General features: G+C 35.7%; 2 protein-coding genes and 1 long non-coding RNA gene across 6 annotated transcripts; 1 reads left to right on the forward strand and 2 right to left on the reverse strand.

The window, feature by feature from the left end:
• The first annotated feature begins 148 nt into the window (after positions 1-148).
• On the forward strand, positions 149-4,623 carry LOC105430287 (pyruvate dehydrogenase phosphatase regulatory subunit, mitochondrial). The gene is made up of 14 exons (XM_089077097.1): positions 149-600; positions 828-1,040; positions 1,105-1,268; positions 1,345-1,508; positions 1,574-1,757; positions 1,921-2,126; positions 2,197-2,512; positions 2,599-2,756; positions 2,819-2,967; positions 3,235-3,442; positions 3,505-3,594; positions 3,754-3,933; positions 4,006-4,206; positions 4,324-4,623. The coding sequence occupies exons 1-14, from the start codon at positions 353-355 to the stop codon at positions 4,531-4,533; spliced, it is 2,691 nt and encodes an 896-aa protein (XP_088933223.1). The 5' UTR covers positions 149-352; the 3' UTR covers positions 4,534-4,623.
• Not1 (CCR4-NOT transcription complex subunit 1) lies at positions 4,576-16,285 on the reverse strand. 4 transcript variants are annotated; one of them, XM_011643535.3, is made up of 20 exons: positions 16,141-16,285; positions 15,285-15,983; positions 14,340-14,552; positions 13,808-14,242; positions 13,436-13,732; positions 12,383-13,326; positions 12,138-12,291; positions 11,033-12,019; positions 10,608-10,940; positions 10,406-10,519; positions 10,080-10,328; positions 9,700-9,996; positions 9,319-9,561; positions 8,581-8,997; positions 8,225-8,482; positions 7,917-8,137; positions 7,637-7,843; positions 7,376-7,505; positions 5,542-7,070; positions 4,576-5,440 (listed from the first exon to the last, which is right to left on the reverse strand). In XM_011643535.3, the coding sequence occupies exons 2-20, from the start codon at positions 15,384-15,386 to the stop codon at positions 5,365-5,367; spliced, it is 7,206 nt and encodes a 2,401-aa protein (XP_011641837.2). In that variant the 5' UTR covers positions 15,387-15,983; positions 16,141-16,285; the 3' UTR covers positions 4,576-5,364. The 4 variants fall into 4 exon arrangements, with proteins under 4 accessions (XP_011641837.2, XP_088933217.1, XP_088933216.1 ...); XM_089077091.1 differs by having other exon boundaries at positions 11,033-11,679; positions 11,755-12,019; positions 15,285-16,214; XM_089077090.1 differs by having other exon boundaries at positions 7,382-7,505; positions 15,285-16,215.
• A 942-nt stretch (positions 16,286-17,227) lies between these two features.
• On the reverse strand, positions 17,228-19,110 carry LOC105430154 (uncharacterized). Its single transcript, XR_968181.2, has 2 exons — positions 17,634-19,110; positions 17,228-17,543 (listed from the first exon to the last, which is right to left on the reverse strand). It is a non-coding gene; the product is annotated as an uncharacterized LOC105430154 (long non-coding RNA).
• Between the last annotated feature and the right edge of the window lie 3,075 nt (positions 19,111-22,185).

The raw sequence follows: 22,185 nt of genomic DNA on the forward strand, positions 1-22,185 counted from the left end.
ATGTGTTGTCTTATTCTAAATGCCAGAAATCATAATCAAATCTTTAGGGAAATATCGTAAGTCAGTTGCCTATTCTGCTCCATGCGAGTTCACCCAAAAGTTTATTTACATGAAAGTCCAGAATCGACAATTACCTATAATGAGTACTGGCCATTGTATTGGCCAATCTAGCAGCTGTCTTATGATCATAACTTTCCTCGATTTTCCTCTGGCTATTGTGATCAGTGATCAAACTTCAAAGATGCTTGGCTGCATAAAAACCGCGTTTATTATATTTTGTATGCAACTCGAAGAAAATAATAGGATATATCACATAAAGTAGTGGAGACACTTTATAATTGTATTCATTAAAATGTGGAAACAGTCGAGATGCTTGTACAGTAGATGCACTGTGCGGGGAAGAAAAGCTTTTTCTAGCAATCACAAAACTGGAGAAGTAGCTACGAAAGTGACCGACGCGAATTCGGACAATTCGGAACATGCGCTTCCTAAAGAAGTACGAGTTGTCATATGTGGTGGTGGAGTCATGGGAGGAGCTGTGGCATATCACTTGTCCCTCATGGGATTAGGAGCGGAAACTATTTTAGTAGAAAGTGGCAGGTATAAATATTTTTAAATGTATTTTTTAAATGTATTTTTTTAATATATATATATATATATAAATGTTTAAATGTGTATATATATATATATATATATATATATATACATATATATTTATTGTACTAGTGTGTTTAATTTTCTTTTTATGATATAACTGTTTATATAGATATAAATATTTTATATATATTTTGTATATAAATAATTATTTTATATATTTATCATATTAGATTAGGAGGAGGAACGACGTGGCATGCGTCAGGATTAGTGGGAGCCTTCAAACCCAGTCTGACGCAAGTAAAACTTGCTCAGGATAGCATTGCTTTATATGAGGAGTTGGAGAAGAAAGGTCTCTCGACAGGATGGAAGCAATGTGGTAGTCTTTCTTTGGCACGAACCAGAGACCGCATGACCTCGTTCAGGCGAATGAAGGCACAATCTGTGTAAATATTTAGTAGACATGATGATACGAGGGCAATTTTATTTTTTAATTTATTAATATCTTAGGTCGCGCGATATCGAATGCCACTTAGTTTCGCCAGAAGAAATCCAGGATCTATGTCCATTGTTGCATGTCGAAGATCTCATTGGAGGATTATGGATTCCAGGAGATGGTGTCGGTGATCCATATCAAATCTGTTTGACTTTGATTCAAGAGGCACGACAAAGAGGTGCCGTAACATTTAAATATTGAGGTACGAAGACTTGATTGTGAACTGCCTTTAAAATAAATATTTCTCCTTCTAGGAGTTACAGTATTTGAGAATTGCGCAGTTACAAAAGTTATTAATCAGAATGGCCAAGTAGGAGCGGTGGAGACAACGCGTGGCACCGTCAAATGCCAACATTTTGTAAATTGCGCTGGATTTTGGGCGCGGAATGTAGGTAAACTCAGTGAGCCATATGTCAAGGTCAGTACTCGGTACTTAACGCAAAAAATTTTCTGATGGAAAATAATATCTCATTTGTTTTTTAGGTACCACTGCATCCAGTAGAACATTATTATTTGCATACTAAACCTATTGCTAATTTAGACCCGATGATACCTGTTATACGTGATTTGGACGGATATGTCTATTTTCGAGAAAACGAAGGACGATTGTTAGCCGGTGGTTTCGAGCCAGTCGCGAAACCAGCATTTGAAGATGGCACGATTCCTGGTTAGATATGAATAAAATTCTTTTTAATGTTAATTTGTATCGAATTATATCTAATTATTCGTTTAATGATATTACTAAATTATTTAGAATTTTGATAATTATATGTATTTGTATAATGTGATTATAAATGTGTTTATAAAAAAGCTCATTTTATTTATTTTAGAAAGCACTGACAAGCGGTTTTTACCAGAAGATTGGGATCACTTTCACATTTTGTTGGAACAGATGTTACACAGGATTCCGAGTTTAGGAAATGCAGTTCTCGAGAGACTTTGCAACGGACCCGAAGCGTTCTCTCCAGATTGCAGATGGATCGTGGGAGAGGCGCCAGAAATACGTAATTATTACATTGCCGCTGGAATGAAAACGGTTAGTTGATTGGCTGGCTTAAATTACATCGACACTCGAAATTCTTCGATATAGATGATGGTTTTCAAAGGTCGGAATATCCGCCGCTGGCGGAGTTGGTCGCGCAACAGCGGAATTGATAGTTAACGGCTCGACTTCGTTAGATATGTACGAGTTAGACGTCTCACGTTTCCTCGGGCTGCATAACAATCGCAAATTCCTACGCGACCGAGTGCGAGAGGTACCTGGAATGCATTACGCGCTGCAATATCCGCATCTCGAGTTCAAAACCGGGAGAAATCTGAGAATGTCGCCGATTTATCCGAAACTTAGAGATGCGGGCGCCGTTTTCGGCCAGGTCATGGGCTACGAGAGACCATCCTGGTTTCAGCCAGACGATGACTGTGGTAATCTTCACAATATTTTCATAACTCTTTTAACTGTAGGTAAAATCCGTTGAAATCCGTTTCGATTATACAAATATGCTTAACAGATTTGGAGTTTCCCGATGGTTTCCAGAGATACAAGATAGCTTATACAAATACTTTTGGTAAGCCTCCTTGGTTCGACGCGGTCGCGCAAGAATACGCTGCGTGTAGAGAGGCGATTGGTCTGAGTGATTATTCCTCCTTCACGAAAATCGATTTATGGGTAATTATTCAAAGTACACATCTCTTTGCGGTAAGATAAAATTAATATCTTTTATATTTTAGTCGAATGACACGGAAGTCGTAGATCTGCTGCAATATTTGTGCTCAAATGACGTAGATGTGCCTGTTGGAAGTATTATTCATACCGGTATGCAGAATCATCGTGGTGGTTACGAGAATGATTGCAGTTTAGCGCGTATCGCACCGAATCAGTAAGTTGTAATAAATTCATATTCGCGAATTGATAGTTCATTATTGGTGACAAAATTGCGAGGGAATGATGATTCTACACGAGAAAATAGTCGAGGATGTAATTTTTTAATATAAAATCTTAATATAAAATCTTTTATTTCTGAAGACTGTTAAAAATAAAAAAAAAATTAAGTTATCTCATTGTTCCATGTCATTAATAACGCAGATTCTGTATATAAAATAAAATATACCTATACCTAAATACATCTGGAAATTTTTTGCGTTAGTTACATGATGATTGCCCCAACTATTCAACAAACACGTTGCAAAAACTGGATCCATCGTCATCTGCCGGCAGATGGTTCCGTTGCTGTATCTGACGTCACGTCGGCGTACACTGCAATTTGCATAATGGGACCGGCCACTAGACAGTTGTTGACTGAATTGACGGACATAGATTTAAATCCGAAAAACTTCCCATTCTTCACATTCAAGGTAATGCGACTGAACTAAAAAAATTAAAATCACGTTATTATCTATTTGCTTTTTATTATTAGGAACTAGATGTTGGGCTTGCCAATGGCATTCGTACAATGAATTTAACGCATACTGGAGAACTTGGCTATGTTCTGTATATTCCAAACGAGGTAAAAACTCCAAACAAGTAATCGTTATTCTACACTATATACTATTTTAGCTGTATCCCGTTAAAAATAGATTTCTTTCTGATTTATAAATTGTATCTAAAGTTTACAAACCTTACTACTTTACAAAAGTTTATAACTTTTTGAACTTTGTAATTTCAGTTTGCATTACATGTCTATACAAGGCTAATAGAGGCCGGAGCGAAATATGGAGTGAAACATGCTGGTTATTATGCAACGAGAGCATTACGCGTTGAAAAGTTTTATGCATTTTGGGGACAAGATTTGGATACATTTACCACTCCTTTGGAATGCGGAAGATCGTGGAGAGTAAAATTTGATGTAAATATTTTAAGGATTGATATTTTAAAGAAATTATTATATATAAACTTATATAAAATTTTCATTTTGCAGAAGGAAGTCGATTTCATAGGCAGAGATGCTCTTTTGAGGCAGCGCGAGCAAGGAGTCAAACGTAAATACGTGCAGTTACTGTTAAACGATCACGATCTCGAGTTCGATACCTGGTGCTGGGGTAGCGAGCCTATTTATCGAAACGGAAAGTATTGCGGAATGACAACAACCACGGGCTACGGATTTACATTCAAAAAACAGGTGAATTTAGTCCTTTTTTTTTCTTGCATGCCTCGTACGAAAAAAAGAGAAATTTTTAAGATATATAAGGATGTTACCAATATTTTTTTTTCGAAATATTTTATCAAATATCCACAGGTATGTCTTGGATTCGTGCAAAACTTCGATTCGAAAGATCTGCCGCAAGAGGTGACAAATGATTACGTATTATCGGGCGATTACGAAGTAAACGTCGCGGGAATCATGTATCCCGCAAAGTGTCACTTGCACAGCCCGAATTTACCGACGAAATTCCCCGATAAAGAGAGGGATGCTTATCACGCCACGCGCGACCAACAATCTTTGTAATCTCTCATTTAAAAATAATATTTTAAGTGTGTACAAACGATGTATATAGCAAAAGATTTAATAAATCGTTTAATAGATATCACTCAAAAATTACTACATCGAAAGATCTAAAAGTCACAGTAGAAATCCTTCAGGACAAAGAATCGCGTAAATAAATTACATTTGGATCTGTCGTCCTTCATGTCATTATGTAACTACTTTTCTCTTAAAAATTCATATATCTACGTATATACTAGTATTCTACGCTATATATATTTTACAGATTTTAAAATGTATTGTAAGCTTATAATAGTAGTTCCTATCAATATCTCTGTCCAGAAACATCTATCTCGCATTGCACAGTATATTATTTTATGTTCATACACTTCCCTCGCAATCTACAGATCCATAATCGTACACGTGCGCGAGAAACACCCGTCATAATTGCATTTGTTGAACACCATTTGTTATTTTGATGAACTCTTGTTCCACCACGATACACTTTATTATGTATATATACTGACATTTGTGTCATGTGTACAATATCGTTTATATTATATAATATACAATGTGAAATACATCGTCCGAAAGACACGTTTAATGAGGTGTGTGAGGTTTTGCTCCCCTTAATCGACGTTCCTTTCTTATTAAAATATTAACGCAATAATTGTCTCACTTACGCACTATATAAATCGGTACACACTTATTTACGATTATTCAGCAACTATTCACCTCAAAAACTTATACGCGATAATAGTTTATCCGTACATTAACAACACTTTTTACACACATTACTCAATCATTGACTTTCATTTTACTATACACAGCAACTGTCGAGGTTTGAACGCTCTATCACTCTGGAATCTCCGTCTCCGTCGTGGGCACCTGTTTCTGCACCATACACGATCTAGCTACGGACTCGAACAATCTGAAACAATAATAAATTGCATTTAAAAAAAAAAGGAACAAATTAATTACAACAATTGTTTTCCAATATTTAATCCCTGTAAGTAAAGAAGCAAGACTTACTTTTCAATTTCCGGCGCGCAATGTACAAACTCGTGTGACCAGAATTTATACGTCGGATTTTTGATCAGTTCGATGAAGGTAATGAGGAGTCCCCATGGATGTGGTCTGTTTACAATCAGTCTTTCCAGAAGAACTCTAGTGATCTGCTCCTGTATCGCTTCCGTATTCGCTTCAGCGAACAAATAGAGAATCGTACAACTAAAGTAATGCGTATGACTGTTAGGGTACCGCAACTGATTTGCTATGGCGTTCAGAAACAGATAACGACCCTCGGTGTCGAGATCGACGGCAAGGTTTTGAAAGATATCCATGTGTGCAGAGTGCGCGATAGTAGACATATTAGGAGCATGACCCTTGCTGCGAATGAATGCTATTGCCTGTGTTCCCACATAGAGCACTAGAGCATTCATCAGTTGAATATTATAACGCACTCCAGCCTCTTGTGACACTTGCAGATTGCTGCGAAGCTCGGATAGGAAGGTGACCGGCGCGCGAGCTTTTAGATAGGAATCGAGTTCTTTCTTGAAATTTAATGGCTGTATCGTAGATGCAAAATTGGTAAGAACACGCGGGGCATGCGCTATCTCCTGCAGCATGTCCACTTTCAAATTTGGTGTAAATGGATCAGGCAGACGCATGTTTCTCGGGAATGCACTCAAGATCAGATTTCTCATCTGTATGCAATTCGGTGGTATCACGTCGCAAAATCCATAATGATAATCGCAAAGGAACTCGGGGAAATCGTGAAGCAGCACGAGCAACACACGAAGCGTTCCTTTGTAGAGACTTGTCACAGGCTTTGCAAGCTCCGCGTTACGAAGGTATGGCGCAAGATATTTGAACAAATCGATGAGAAGCTGCGCATACATCCCCCAGCACTTTTGTTGCGGTGTAATGGCTAACATACGACCGATGAAGACACGGTGAGAGACCAACTCCAACCATGCATAGCAAAAACCAGATGCCTTTGCTGGTCGTAGGATGTGCAGGGTGTGACAAAAGGCGGTCAGGACTTGAAAATTCACGGCCTCCAAAACCGGCTCGGGCGCGCACAACTCCAAAAACAGCATAATAAAGATCCTGTGATATGGTAACTGTTGGAAATCGGTGCCGCGTATTTCGTGATCTTGTAACAGCACACCGGCCACGATACCAAGCACCTTGTTTAATAGATTTATCTTGGTATGTGTGTTAGTAGCATCACCTGAATGCTTTACTAGAAGTGCTACTAGACGTACGAACGCATCCAATGAATGGAAGCATTTTGCACGCATGATCGATGGAGCCGCTGCAGTTTCCGTGAGAGCTCGGTAGCAAAGATCGACGCACATCTGTGTGCTTAGCTTGAAGAATCTCGTGATGAGATCGTCGGTTTTCAGGATCCCATGGATATTCATTTGATGTACAAATATGCTAAACGCTTTCGTGGGATCTCGCGCATACTGTGGATTGTGGTGCATCTGCACCCATTCACGTAACAGATATTCCGTTTTCTCCATTAATCCGGGTGGATCATCAAAATCACGAGCCTGTGAAATATGAACACATGTTAATTATCTGTTAAGATTTGAGATATACTAAAATACATATATCGTATTTTGTTAATATTTGTCAGTATCGTAAATTATTAAAAAATATTTTTTATTTACAATAGCAGATATATTTTTTTCAAATGAGTAGAAGCTGCAATATTCATAGTATCAGATTCTATCTATCACATTTTTTTTAAATAATTAAGACAAATATCAACAATTATCGACAAATATCACAAACATAATGTAAAATACTGCTGAATTAATCTACTTGGATTGAATAATCTGGACAATCTACTTACTCTCACCTGCAGGATTCCGGAATGAATATGTGCCGTAGGCCCTGCTGGAGCTCGATCTACCAATACGCCGGAATCGGCGTGATTGGCGCGTAGCGAATCTACTAATGTTGTCAATCTATACAGTGAAATTCTGAAATATAAATTTTTCTGTGTATATGTATTCTGAATATAAGTACAAAAATGAATATGACAGAGTCATTTATACTATTCTATCTTTACGATCGTCAAATAATGTCATCATTAAAAATAATATAATAATACCCTTCTGGTGGCGTTCGATGATGCGCCATTCGAGCCATTATCTCAATAGTATGGAATAAGTCAGTTTCGGTAACATGAGTCGCTTGTCTCTCGTCAATCAAATAGAGTTGAACCAACTGCATAGCGAATGCTGTTGCCAAGGCGTTTCCTGTTTCTATAGCCTGCGCTAAAGCTACGTCGTATTGTGGAAGACTAATTAAATGAGATCTGCAAAATAATATCCATAATTAACAATGTTTTCTAGACGTTCTCCCCAAAACAATACAAATCGATATCGTGCCTTATGAGGTAGTCCACGGCTTCGAAATTGTATCGGTATTCTTCTCGGCACTCCGTTAGACAACGAGTTACGTGCTTGTTGGTCCATTGCATACCGTACGCGCGTTGATCTTGAAGACATTTCAAGATACGTAAGTGTAGTTCTCTGTAGCGCTGCGCTAGATTTTCAGCTTCAATGGTGCCGCTGGTAAAAATAGGCCCATCTAGTAAACCTTCGACCGCCTAGAATAATCATTACCGGTCATGCTTCCATCTTACATTGCGATCTTATAATTTAATTGAATATCAAGTCATTTATGCGTAACTCACTTTCTTTAATAATGTCATAGCTGCACCGGCATCTCTTGATCTTCTCGTAAGTATAATCGCATCTAAAAGGCTATGAAGGGCAGCGTTCTGCGGTGGAGGTGCTGCAGGTACCATAGCAGCCAATAAAACTTCAACTTCCGCTGCAAGTTTTTCCAACATTGTACCTACTTCATCGTTGCTAATTGTTCCATAGGCTACTTGTTGCGCCGTAGCAACCGCCACAGCAGAGTTTGGTGTAAATGCAGTGAGTGGAACTTCCTTTAAAACATAAAAAAAAATAAAGATTTTTATTATTTAAGGAATTTTTTGAATATTTTAATAAATGTCCATGCAAATGTCGAATAAATGATACTTACAGAAATCGGTTTCGGTACGAAAAGCGTTTGAGTATCCCGTTCGGAAAGTGGTAGGAATCCTGGAATATTTCTGGCAAATTCTTCATACACAGCCATTTGTTGAGGTGTTACTCCACCAACTTTCAGTCTTATCTGCTCCGGCATTCTTTCAGCTTGATACTTAGCAAGAGGATCACAATATCTTCTTCCTTCTTGCCGAGCAAGTTTTCGTACTTCAATTTCATTGAGTAATCGTTTGTCTATTTCGGGTATCGCTTTTTCGATAGCTGTTTTTTGTACGAATGCACACGCTAGTTCCATATTATCGGTAGCTACTACATTTGCCGCTTGTTCAACGAGTTCCTTTTGTTGTGGGGTTATACTAATTAACGCGGCGAGAAAGGCTTGTTTCAAATTCGAACTGATCGATGCCAGGACCTATATGTGCAAAATGATAAAAAGTTAATCAGCAACTCAATGATATTATAACTTGTTTTAAATGTCAATTTGTTTTACAATTATATCTTTAATTATTAGAGATATGAAAACGTTTAAAAATAAATTATTTTTTATTGTATTGAATTCAAATTAAGAATCATTTTTGCAAGATGAATTCAAGATTAACTATATGACTTTCTTATAAAAAGAAAAAATATTTTTTATTATTTATGTAACAGTTTTTTCTTCGTCTAAAGTTACTTAATGTTTTGTAAACTTTCTTTTTATAATTTTATAGCAATAGTTTATGTGGACTCTTACCTGATCACGACATGTAATCATAGCCATGCCAGCAGTTAGATTACGCGCCATATGACGGGCTGCTGTGCGCATTCGCACTTCCTCTGGATCCAAAGCAAAATCTTTTCTGACAATTTGTTCGCTGGTTGTAAGCGCTATTTTAATGGATCTATCAACAACAGGATGGATCCATTCTTGTATAGCTCTTTCAACCGCAGGGCGAATAAATTGCTTCAAATGAGGATGCGTTTGGAATAATGGTAACTGAAATCATTATACATCCATAAAATATATATTATATATAATTTAATTGTATCCTAATTATGTTTATTATTTAATCTTATTATTCGTAATGTATATTTAATAAAGATAATCAAAATTCGTGGAAAAACTCTTCCATACTTGATTGTTGATAGTGATGTGTTGAGATATATTAGCAATGCCTGTTACAGATATATCCATGTAATTAAATCTTGGCTCTGGTGGGCCAGCTGGCAATGAAGGTGTAGTATTTGCGGGTGGCACAGTTTGAGGATTGATAGTGCCACTCTGCGTTGTGGACCCAACCAACTCTTCTATAGGTCCCTGAGACTGCTGCTGATTGCTAGTAGTTTCCGATTTTTTGTTCGGATGCGACAACTGATATTCTAAATTGCGCAATTTTTCAGGATCTTTCAAGTAGATGATTGGTTTTAACTCCTGCGCGAAAACCAATATAGAATTTTATTAAATAATAAATAACGCTGCACAATTAGTATTGAACGAGCATTTAGCGCACTTACTCCAACATCGATGCTTAGATTCTTGCAAAGTACTTCTATTTCGAATTTTAAATTCAATTTCAAATCAGGTTCCTGATGTAATTCGGCTAGAACGTTCATAATTGCCATAGTCCAGGGATTGGGTGGACGAAAGACACGACTCTTGGCACAACTCTCGAGCACTTTGGCAACAAAGGGTACTACATAAAGTAGCTCTTGTTGTCCTTTGTGATATGCTTCAACGAGTAAACTTTTTAAATCTATGTCTATCTATAATTAAAAAGCAATAAAATTTATACAGAGCATATAATATTACATAATATAATATATTTGCAATAATGGTATACTTGTAAAATAGGCTTATTCCTGCCAAGCGTTAACATTCCGAGCCAATGTCCTAAATTCTTTAACAAAGACCGATCAGAGAAATTAGCTATTCCTTTATCACTCCGTAAAAGAACCTGAATTAAAAGATTTATGTAAAAACTTGATACTTGAAAAGAAGTATCAGATAAATAAAATATTCGCAAAATTTATCATTTTATTCACCTTAATATTTCGGAATGTTTCTCTCGTAACCATCTTGTTCATTTCAGGTAATTTTATACAATCCAGAAAATTTGAGTACAGAGCATGAAAATTCAACTCTATGCTAGCACGTTTCATTACTAGATACTGCGCCATCCACGGCCAGTATTCCTCCGTAACAATTTCGCGAATCTCGTCACATTTTTGTTGTAGATTCAGTTGGCTGAGATTATTAAAGATAAAAGCAGTTTTATCCTGCAAGGCCTCTGGCGGTGTCGTAATTTTCTCTTCCTTATCCGTTGCTACGAGCAACGTATCGATATTAGTTGCATTAGCGACCGAGGGCATAGAAGGCTGCGAAAATAAATATGTTGCATTATATATATGCACGTATGGCGATCCTTATGTGTTGAAAAGATTTCGAAAATTTTGGTTATCAAACTCACTCTAGCAGAGAGAGACGTAGTCGGGGTCGTAGACGGTTTCGCTTGCGTGGTGCTAGTTGTAATAGTAGTCGTAGTCATAGTTTTATATGTAGTTGTAACTGGAGTTAGCATATCCGCCAAAGTTTTCGGACCCTGCGGTCTCGATGGTTCTCTTCCAGTCAATCCAAATTCTATATATTCTACTAAATGAGGTGGGAATTCGTTGTAATGTGGAATTGTTCTGACGTGCTCACAATAGGTCTGGTATTCTTTCAAACGATTCTTGAAACGATCCAAAGCCGTTATACCGAAATAGTACATTTTACTACCTTCTGGTTTTTTAAGTGCATCAAGGACAAATCGTAATGCTAACCCAAGTGTCATATAACTGTTAACAAGTCCTCTTTCGATAATCCCACCGAACAATTGTGCTGTTATTTGTAATTCTTTCTCCGGATATTGTGGAAAAAATCTGTATTCTTCAAACAGATTTCGCAGCATACAATTAAACACCTCTCTCTCCCTTCTGATACCGGAGTCTTGAAATTTTTTCAACATATCAAGTACTTCATCAATCGACAAAGTCGGATGCGGTGGATGATTGTATATACGTTGAAAATAACTATTAGCTTCATCCTCGACCTCTTTGGATACATTTTGTCCCATATCTGGAAATAAATTAGAGGTTTCTTGCATTCTCGCTTTCTCAATACCAGCTGGCGGTCCAAGACGTCCTAAACCACCTATTGTACCACCGGGGAGTACAGACGGTCCCTGAGTACCAACTGGACCCGAGTGTAATTGTGAAGATAAGGGCAACATGGGAAACGGACTTGGCGAAGGTCCCATTAGTCGCGATGGAGAGCCAGGTGCTGAAACGAGAGGACCTAGCGCTCCAGGCAAATTAAATGCGGAATTACTTGGAGGTCCAAGACCCGTGCTAAGACCCATAGAAGCAAGGCTTGTACTAAGATTTCCAAGAGGATCCACTTGTTTCGAAGAAAACAACTGAAAAATAATATAAATAGTTGTACATATGAGTAGTGAGATAATAGTTGTACGTGTGTGATTTTATTTTAATAAAATTGTGCAATATTCATCGATAAAAAAAAATAAATGTAAGCACCTGGTTACCCAAAGTTGCCGGATTAAACGATTCTAATCCTCTATGTCTTAAAACTCCCGGCGGTGGTGGTCTGTTCATAGTGCTCTTGCTCAGCATTAGACTACAATTCTGCACCATTGTCATTATTAGCTCCGAGAGTTCTTGAGAAACACTTCTATAATACATAAAAACAGAAAAATTAAATGTAATTCTTGTCGTACGTTAAATGTTGATAAATTTATCGATAAATTTAAAAGAAAATATACCCGGCGCAAACTTGCAAGCAAGCTAGTATCGTAGTGAGCGTTTCCTGTGGTAGTTGGCTTGCCTTGGGAACTGTAGGATCTTCCTTGATACCAGGGCCCATAACTTGAGGACAGCGTCGTTGTAAGAATTTTACGCACGCAGTGACAAAAACCTCCCCATGGTCCCTAATTTTGTCCGTCAACCATTTTTCTAATTTCAAATACTCTCGTCGAGATGCCAAACAGGCAAGATCAATAACAAACTGAAACGATTGCGAATTAAGTAAAGCGGATAGTGCCTTCAAGTCCTGTGCGACATCTAAGATTCGCGATAGTCTTGTTTGATCGTGATCACCACGCGTATACCAATCTGCCATGGCATGCATTATAATTGTCTTTATCTTGGAGTTATTGACATGCCACGCATGATGCAATATCACAGCAGAATTCGGATGATTGCCAAGAAAAATCGGCAATAGCGTAGTGAACAGTTCTTGTCTCAATAATGTGAGAGGTGGATTTATTTGCAATAATGCCAAGACAAGTACATCCGGGCAATGCTGAACTGGCCACTTGAATATCTCCTGTACAGGATTGTATAAGCCTCTTTCAGCCATATGTAGAAGCAATTCCACTATATTCAATGATCGCCATATTTGCCCTTCTTTGCTATCACCCTCGGGAGCTGCTTTCAGTACATCCACTGTTACCGAATGGTACGGATAATCGGCAAAGCAAAATATATCTGGACATTTGAGAATTTGTTGAATCAGAGAGAATTGGCCTTCAACATTATCCCAGTGTCGATAAAAGAGCTCGACAGGGAACACGTCAGGCGGATATCCTTGATGCTGTAAACCTAACTTGAGGCCCGTAATCAATAAATTTAAACCTTGCCTGTCCTTAATAACAAATTCTGGATGATCTAATTTCACGATAACTTCATTCCAAGATAATGTAGATTGCTGAAACGTAAACGGATAATCGTAGTTATATATTTGATAAATCTTATATATAAAATTAATAAACACAATTAATTAATAAAACAATTATAAAAATGTGACAAAAACTTACTAGCTCTTTTAACGTTTGAATAAATACTTCAACGTTCCATGTTGTGGAAATGGTACTATCCGATGATTTCTCCTTGTTGGAATCTTGCGAGGTAGTCGAATTACCCCAAAACGTTTGTAGGCCTCCAGCATCATCGAGATTACTACAGCTACGTGCCATCTGCGCCAACACGCGAGCGACGCATGCCGGCGATATTTCTCTGGCACCTAAACCTGTTAATGCCGATCGACATTCTTCTACACTATTGGTGAAACTATATCCCAATTCCATAATCAATTCTACAAGAGTGTTGCTATCCTGGAAAATACATTGCAATGTTAGAAATTATTAAACGCAATTAATTAAACATACAGTTAAATGACAATAGTTTACCATTTGAGTGACAGCCATGTTTAATTCAATTTTGAATTGCAGAGTTTCCTCGTCTCCTGGATACAGGAATGGTGCTAGCACCACTGGCACCAGTTCACGAGGAAAGTCACGTCGTAAATGTTTGAGGAATTTCTCTTTTGTTTCCAAAGGTAAGTTATATGGATTGGCAGTATGAAAAGCTTGGCTAAGTATCAGATGAAGAACCTGAGGCAAAGAATCGTGCAAACCACCTTCGTGATGCTTGTTACTTGTCTCAGAGTTTATGTAATTCTTTATCAATTCAGGTAGCTGCTTCTGAGTATGCTCTAAGGCTAAAGCACGAATTTCAGCGTTTTCCGAATGTTGTAATGCAATCGCAAATGCGACCTCTTGCACTAAGGTCAGGCCAAGTGTTTTCTTCAAATTGACAAAAAACTTTTGAGAGGGATTTAATGACTGAAAAAATATATATAAAACGTTTAGTGTTTGATAGATATAATTTAAGCGTACAATCTGCTTACAGCAATAGTAATAGATAACTTTTTATAAATACCTTTTGATGATGTAAAGGATTATCTATTGCAAAGCACAAAGTAGATATAAAAGAAGGTTTGCTCAATAAGCTATTACACTCCTGTTTCAACAGCTTAGCTTGAAAATAATCTTTTGCACTTGAATCTGACAGCTCACCCTTGGAAAAGTCAACGCATGAGATCAGACAGCGCAACAAATGTCGGTCTGCCTCTAGACCATGCCACTGCACCAACTGCAGAAAAATGAGAATTAACTCATTATTTAGCATTTGATCGATAACATATAAACTCATGAATTATATATCTTGTTTTATTTATAAATTGTTATATTCAATACATGTAAGATTTAATTTATACTTTTGTACTACTTTTGTAATAAATTTATAAAAAGGTGTTAAGAGATAGAATGTAAAACGTAAAATGATCGAGCAAGAGAATAAAAAATGTTGAATCTCATTATGAGGTTAAGACAGAGTAAACATCTTACCGATCATATACATATACAAAAAATGATCGCACAATTCGAAAGGATACGTTAGGATAATAAATAGATGGATATTAGTCAAGCAGATTTTCAAAACATGTTCGATACAATGTGATTTGATATAGAGATCGTAGACGCGCGCACATACGCGATTTTCACATCATTACGTAGCATAACATCCACGTTGATATCGCGCCGTGTATTGGCGGGAGATCGACAGTGAACGAGACAAAAGGTATACGAATATATTGCTTTTTGTTCTATAAATTAAGATAATCGGTAAAAGAAATCAAAATAATCCGTGAACAGAGGAAGTGCATGGGAGTATGGGAGGGAGGGAAGGGGAAGGGAGGGGAATGATATTAATTTTTTGAAAGGTGCTACAAGATGAGAGGAAAAAGAGGAAGATTGATGATTTCTGATTCTTGAAAATTAGGTGAAAACCGATTCTAATTTTTCAAGTTGCAGCGCAAATACTCACGACCGATATCTCCCGACAGCTGTCCTCGAAATTTTTCTTACTCAAATTCGCAACCAAATAACTGATTTGTGACAAAGTAAAAGACAACGAGTCCAGGTTCATAGTTCCATGAATACGACCTCGAAAGCTTCAAACGCGTTTGAAGCTTTCTTCGGTATCCACGAGTTGCCGCCGCTGCCGCCGCCACCCCGGGTTCTCTCCTCCTCGTTAAAAGCACGAAAGTTACATTGGCGCAATCCTATGGCCAACATCGGGATTGATATTATTGAGATACGATTTCACAGCAACGTCATGGCGAGCACAACACGGACGGGAGCTCACAAAACACACACGTAACCACTAGCTGCTCTTCACACAAGAATTGATCTGAAAGAATCTTTCTATCTTTTCGATCGATCGTCACCGTCGCCGCCGTCGTCGCCGTCGCCAACGAATTCGCACGAACTCCGTAGTCTCTCGTTGTCGATACACTGTGTACACAGAAGCCACTATTGTTCATACTACACAGAGCATCGTCATCGCCAGTGTGCAGTCTCTTCGCGATCGGATTCGTCCATGATGATGCACAAAAGAGAGGAAAAAAAAAAGGGAAAATTCAAATGATGCACGAAGTCTCAACGTGATATCCGCGCTCGTCCGAGATGATCCAAGATAATGACGCACCGTGCCCGCTATCTCTCGTCTATCGGAACTTGAATCCTGAAACGCAATATGGCACCCAGTATTAATACATATGTAACCGTTTGCCGCAGCAAAATTTCACGCGCACTCGCGCGTATTATTTTCCTCTCGAGATGCGGCGTATCTCCACGTGATAGATCTCTCTTGCGTTCGCGTATCGTAATATCATTCTTACCCTGGTGCCCGGACGGTGCTTTATCCGTATCAGCGAGAGATCGGTCAGCACCAACTTCCTGATGATGAACCGTGAATTATGGGCTGTTACGCATGTGAAATTGCCCGATCGCGAAAACACGAGAACACGAGGCTGCCATTTTACATTGTGGCACCAGAACGAGAGGAATCTACAAGAAAGTCACTAGCGCAAAATCAAGTGAGAGAGATCCGATAGCACACAACGCTGATGGGAGAATCCCGTTTGGCCACGTCCCGATTGATCACAACCACTCATAGGGGTCGGTGCCTAGAATTTTTCCACTGTGCAAGCGCTGTGAGTGGCTAGTGGTCAATCGGGACGTGGTCAAACGGGTGTCACCCAACGCTGATTAGCCAATTAAGGGCCTCTTTCACCAATCTTTGGTTAAGTTAACCGACGGTTAATCCGCAGAAGTGTCAACTATAATTCAATGCTCAGAAAGTAATGTAAATCTCGAGCTACAATAGATGATTTAAGCCTTAAGCTATAAGAAATGGACGAATCGTAATCGAAGAATAGGAGAATAATCGACTATGATTGGTCAATTTCTTATGGCTTAAGGCTTAAATCATCTATTGTAGACCGAGACTTAGGCCCGATTGCATTAATGCTATTTTGACTTTAACTTTTAAGTCTGTTGCATCAACGTATAAGTAATACTTATAGTGTTCTAAGTTGTGTTTATTTTAAACGATAGTTTCAGTACCGCTTAAGAAATATTAAGGAACAGAAATCTGTTACCATTGGTCGTCACCATTATTCGCGCGTATTGTATAAATTATATATTGGAGGTTAATCAGAAAAATAGATTTACATTTCGATGTATTAAAAGACGATAATGAATTAGATGCATTTGATCTAGTTATTTACGGCATACCACGAAATATACATGCGCTAATTATTTTGAAAAATATAACGATTTAAATTTTTTTCGAAGATTTCGATTACAGAAATATTTTGTTACTACATATACTAGAACAGATTGAAGATCGTCTAAATTATGCACATATCAGATAAAAATATCATATTCTTATTATTATTTTTTAATATTTATTATTTTAAAATATTTGTAAAATCTCATGCACACTTTATTACAAAATTGTATTACAAATTACAATATATAATAGTTATAGTGTATGTCAATTACAATAATTAATTGTGGCAAAAAACGAGTAATTTTGTAATTTTTTAGAAATAATCCAGTAATTCATTTGTGATAGTCTCCCAAGTATTATTTTTGTCCTTCCACGATATTTTATCTGTTTTTTTGGATTCAATGATATTTTTATATTTGCTAATAATATTTATGAGAACAGCTTTTCCTCTGCTGTGTAATTTGTGCTACGTACTCTCTTTTTCTCTGATTCAATTTCCTCAGTCATCTATAATTAATAAAAATAGAGATATGACACAACTAAATTTATATTAAATTAATTACAATCAATGTTTGTATTGTAACGTTACAATCTTACGTTTTTATTATTATTACAGATCAAAGAAATTCCTCTTTCTTTCTCCATCTTTCTTTATCGAAAATTTTCTATTTTCACCATTCTTTTTTTCACCATTTTCTTAGACACATCAATTTTTCGCAATTTCTTAATATAATAATTTAATTATTAGCTTAAATTATTAACTTAATATTAGCTTATTATTAGCTTAATTATTAGATTAAAAATAAATATTGGTTTTTTTCTTGTGTCCTTGCAGTATTTATGACTATATTACAAGTTATCTTAAATTATCCAATATTGAAACATGAAAAATTACTATCAAAAGTTCCACGTAACCAAGTAATATTTTCGTGGCATTCGTGCAATACTAGCAAATTTTAAGTAACACTTATTCTAAACGCACTTTAACTAAGCGAAGAACTGGAATGACGTTGGTGGAATCGGGCCTTAGGGTGCGGTCCACTTAGCACTTCGAAGCGTTTCAATAGCACATATGACGTCATTAATACGTCATAGATTTTCACTTTCAATTCGCTCCCAATGCTACTGCTTGGAGAAGTAGTGGCTGCATTCCGATATTCACTGCCAGTACTGAAAATATATAGTTCATGTATTATATTATAGATATTAAACCTCTCCAAACAGTAGTATTAGGAGCGAGTTGGAAATGAAGTGTACAGTTTGAATGTACAAAACGCGGGAAAGCTTAACGGACAAAAGCATATATCATGGTAAGTAGTGTGTGGCGATTTAATTATTTTTGCGTGTAATGCATGTTTCGTTTCTGTTATTGTACTAATTTTTCAAAATTATTTTTATTGTGTATTGCATCAAATATTTAGAGATAAATCATAAAATTAGGAAGATATAATAAAGGAAAAAGATATAATAAAAGAATAATTTATAACATAGAAGTTTCTGAAGAGGAGGCTGTTAAGACTAACTAAAGTAATGTTATAATAATCTATAATGATTTACATGTAATTTTATTTTAAATAAGTTAAAAAAATAAATGTTTTTTTATTTTTTGGGATATGTGCAATTACTTGTTGTTCTGAAATTTTCGTTGTCTTCATAAATATAAGATAATGGTTCTAAAAAAGTCTTAATAACATAAGGTAATATAACTTTTATCTCATCAAAATTTATGATCGCAGAATATATGTTTGTAAATACAATTCCGACTATTTTAACGCTTCAAACCGATTCACTTGCATAGTGTTGGCAATATTAGTAGCATTAATGGATCGCACCCTAAGTGTTCTTTAACCTAATATTCTTTTCATGTTGTAGATATCTTGGTAGATGAAATTGTAATTACAAACAAGTGTAAACACAAAAGTATAAAATACAAATAAAGATTATAAGAACACTTATCTATAATAAACAGTTTAATTCTCAGTCGTTGACAATCGATGATGATCGAGTTAACCGTCGGTTAGCTTAACTGAAGATTGGTGAAAGAGGCCCTAAACACAATAATTAGAAAACTACCGCTAGGTTGTGTCCGTTTCTTGCATGCAAAATTTATCAAACTTTCTATATAAGCAAAATCATATTCAACATTTAACATCCATTTATTATTTACGTATTTTTATGTCTGCGCTTGATGGAAGACGTAATTGTCCAACAAGGTAGTTAACGAAGTGTAATACCTCGGAAATAGTACATTATATAAAATGTACAATGTTTGATATATTATTTGATACGTTATATAAGAATCAAAAGAATCATAACTTATATTTTTAAGAAACTTTTCATAACTTATTTGTGCTGTAAAAAATATATTAATTTCATCATTAGTAAAATAATTAAAAATTATTTTTCTAAAATAAGAGATAATAGAGAATATAGAGATAATAGAGAAAAAATAATAAAGACATTTTTCAAAATTTTTTAGTAATAACAATTTAAATATTTATGAAACAGAATTTGCTCGATTTCTGTTGTTAATTTGCCAACAAGTTATGTTAACAGGGTGTATTCGATTTCTGCTGCGTCTCTGTCACACCTGATAAAGCAGATCACGCCATACACTTGCCGCAATTTTGTCGTCACGTCGTGTTCGATTTTTGCTGCGTTTCTGCTGCCAGTATCTGATATGGCAAACTTTGCACGATAGCTGCTACATATCTGCTGACACAATGGGACAGCAAGCAATGCTCGATTTTTATCGCATTTTTGTCATTATTCTATGATGAGAAGATGTATCGCAAAAAACTAAACTTAATTGGGAAGCAGCAGCTTGAAATTTGTTGCGAAGTCATGATCGGATCTGCTGGCACAGTGCTAGCATACTGCTGGCATTTTGCTATTTGGGTAACGAGTTATAATAAAATTTGATTCATTTACGTGTAACGCATTTTTAATAAATAATTGTAATAAATAAGTGTGATAATGATATTGTTCCTGATACAGTCCTGAAATGTATTTTAATAATGACATATTCTGACTCAAGTAGCAAGATGTTATCATTACGATGATTTAAGGTCATTTTTCATCATTCGTTGTCAGTGTACTAAATAATGACGTAAAATAATGTAACATTTGTCACAAAATATTATCGGCATAAATATATTATTATTTAATCACTATTTTTTCGACATTTTTAATTAACAAAATAATGAAACATTATTATTAATTAATCTTTCTTAATTAACTATAATATATAAATAAGAAAAATATTTCCCATATTTAATACAATTATTAACATTCATAAACAAATAAGCAAAATATATACAACAATTTTCATAAGGAAAATGATTCTCATAACATAATATAGGTTCACGACTCTATATATGTAATTAAATTATCTACAAGAATTACATATGCAATCGAGATTTTAAAATTAAGACTATTTATATGATAATATAGTAACATTCATTAATCGGATCTATCATATTTTATGTTAAAATTCCGTGTTCACTTATATCATCATTTCAGTTGCAGGTTTCATCCCATTATAGAAGTTAAACAGCATCGAGCAGAATCCCAAGTAGGATGGATAACCGTTTTAAAAATATGCAATGATACAAGATAAAAAATGTTTCATTACTTTCTCTGTTTTTTTCATTTTTTTTTACTTATTTTCCGTAAGAGATGTCACGTATATTATAAATTTTCACGATCTATATGGTCTGGGATACTCTTATGCATGCCCATGATACTGTTCTTAAACTATTTTCATCCTGTGGCCATACTACGGGATATTCTCCAGTACATACTAGGGATTAGGTTAGTGAGTGGTAGTAACGATCTAAGTACATTCCACAGTATATCGCAGTACGTATTTTGAATGTTCGGAGAATATTTCTAATATACTTGTATGATATCCCATGGAACGTTCTCAGAATAGAGAGTGCTATTAGGGTAGTAACATTCATTAACTAGATTTATCATATTTTAAGCTGAAATCCTGTAATCACTTATTTCTTTATTTTAGTAGTAGGTTTTATCTCAATACAGAGGTAAGCGACATCGAGCAGGATCTCCAAGTGGATGGGTGACCGGTTTTAGAAACATGCGATGATAAGAGATGTTTCATCAATTTCTCTCATTTTTTTATATTTTTTTATATTTTTTTCCACTTATTTTTCGTAAGGGGTGTCACGTATATTGTAGATTTTCAGTACTAGCAGTCAATATCAGAACGCGATCGTTTTCAAGATGTCATCCTAAAGTCATCCTGAAGTCATCCTAAAGTCGTCTTAAGAAAATCCTCAGGATAGTCTGAGGCTGAGTGGAGAAACCTGAGACGTCCTGAGAAACATCTCGAGAACGTAATGAGGCGCTCATTTGCTAGTCCACAGGATATTCTGTTTACATTTCAGGATCATAATAGGTCTTCAGGATATCCGGCTCATCTAACAGGACGTTCTGAGAATGTCCTTGTGTTAGGGAAGTTAAAAAAAATAAATTATTTATTTTTTGAGATATGTGCAATTACTTGTTCTGAAATGTTTTCGTTATAAATATAAGAGTGATAGTGATTCTAAAAAAATCTTAACAACATAAGTTAATATAACTTTTATCAGAATTCATGATTGCAGAATATATGTTTGTAAACAATTCCGACTATTTTAACGCTTGAAACCAGTCCACTTGCGTGTGGCAACATTAATAGTGCTAATGGATCATTTTACGGAAATAAAAGCAAAAGTATTTGTAGTATTAAATGGACTGCATCCAATATCGCGATTCATAAACGAAGGATCTTCAAGGAGTTCGAATTCCGATTGGTTCCATTATTTTTTCCGTCTCTTATATATAAAATACATAATAGAAAATAATAGAAAATTTATTAATAATAGAAAATTTAATGTTTATTTAAGAAAATAAAAATTATTTAGTAAAAAAAATGCTTTAATGACGATTTGATGAAAGATACGAATTCAGACTCGTTCCAATATTCTATTATATATAAGTATTTACAGTACATATATAGTTAACGTATATATATATATATATATATATATATATATATATATATATATATATATATATAGTATATCGAAAAGATATTATTATTTTTTGTGTTATATATATGTGTATTATAACTAAATGCTGAAAA

The sequence above is a fragment of the Pogonomyrmex barbatus genome, unplaced genomic scaffold, assembly GCF_055798465.1.
Source record: "Pogonomyrmex barbatus isolate J1 unplaced genomic scaffold, ASM5579846v1 scaffold2, whole genome shotgun sequence".
Lineage (NCBI taxonomy): Eukaryota > Metazoa > Arthropoda > Insecta > Hymenoptera > Formicidae > Pogonomyrmex > Pogonomyrmex barbatus.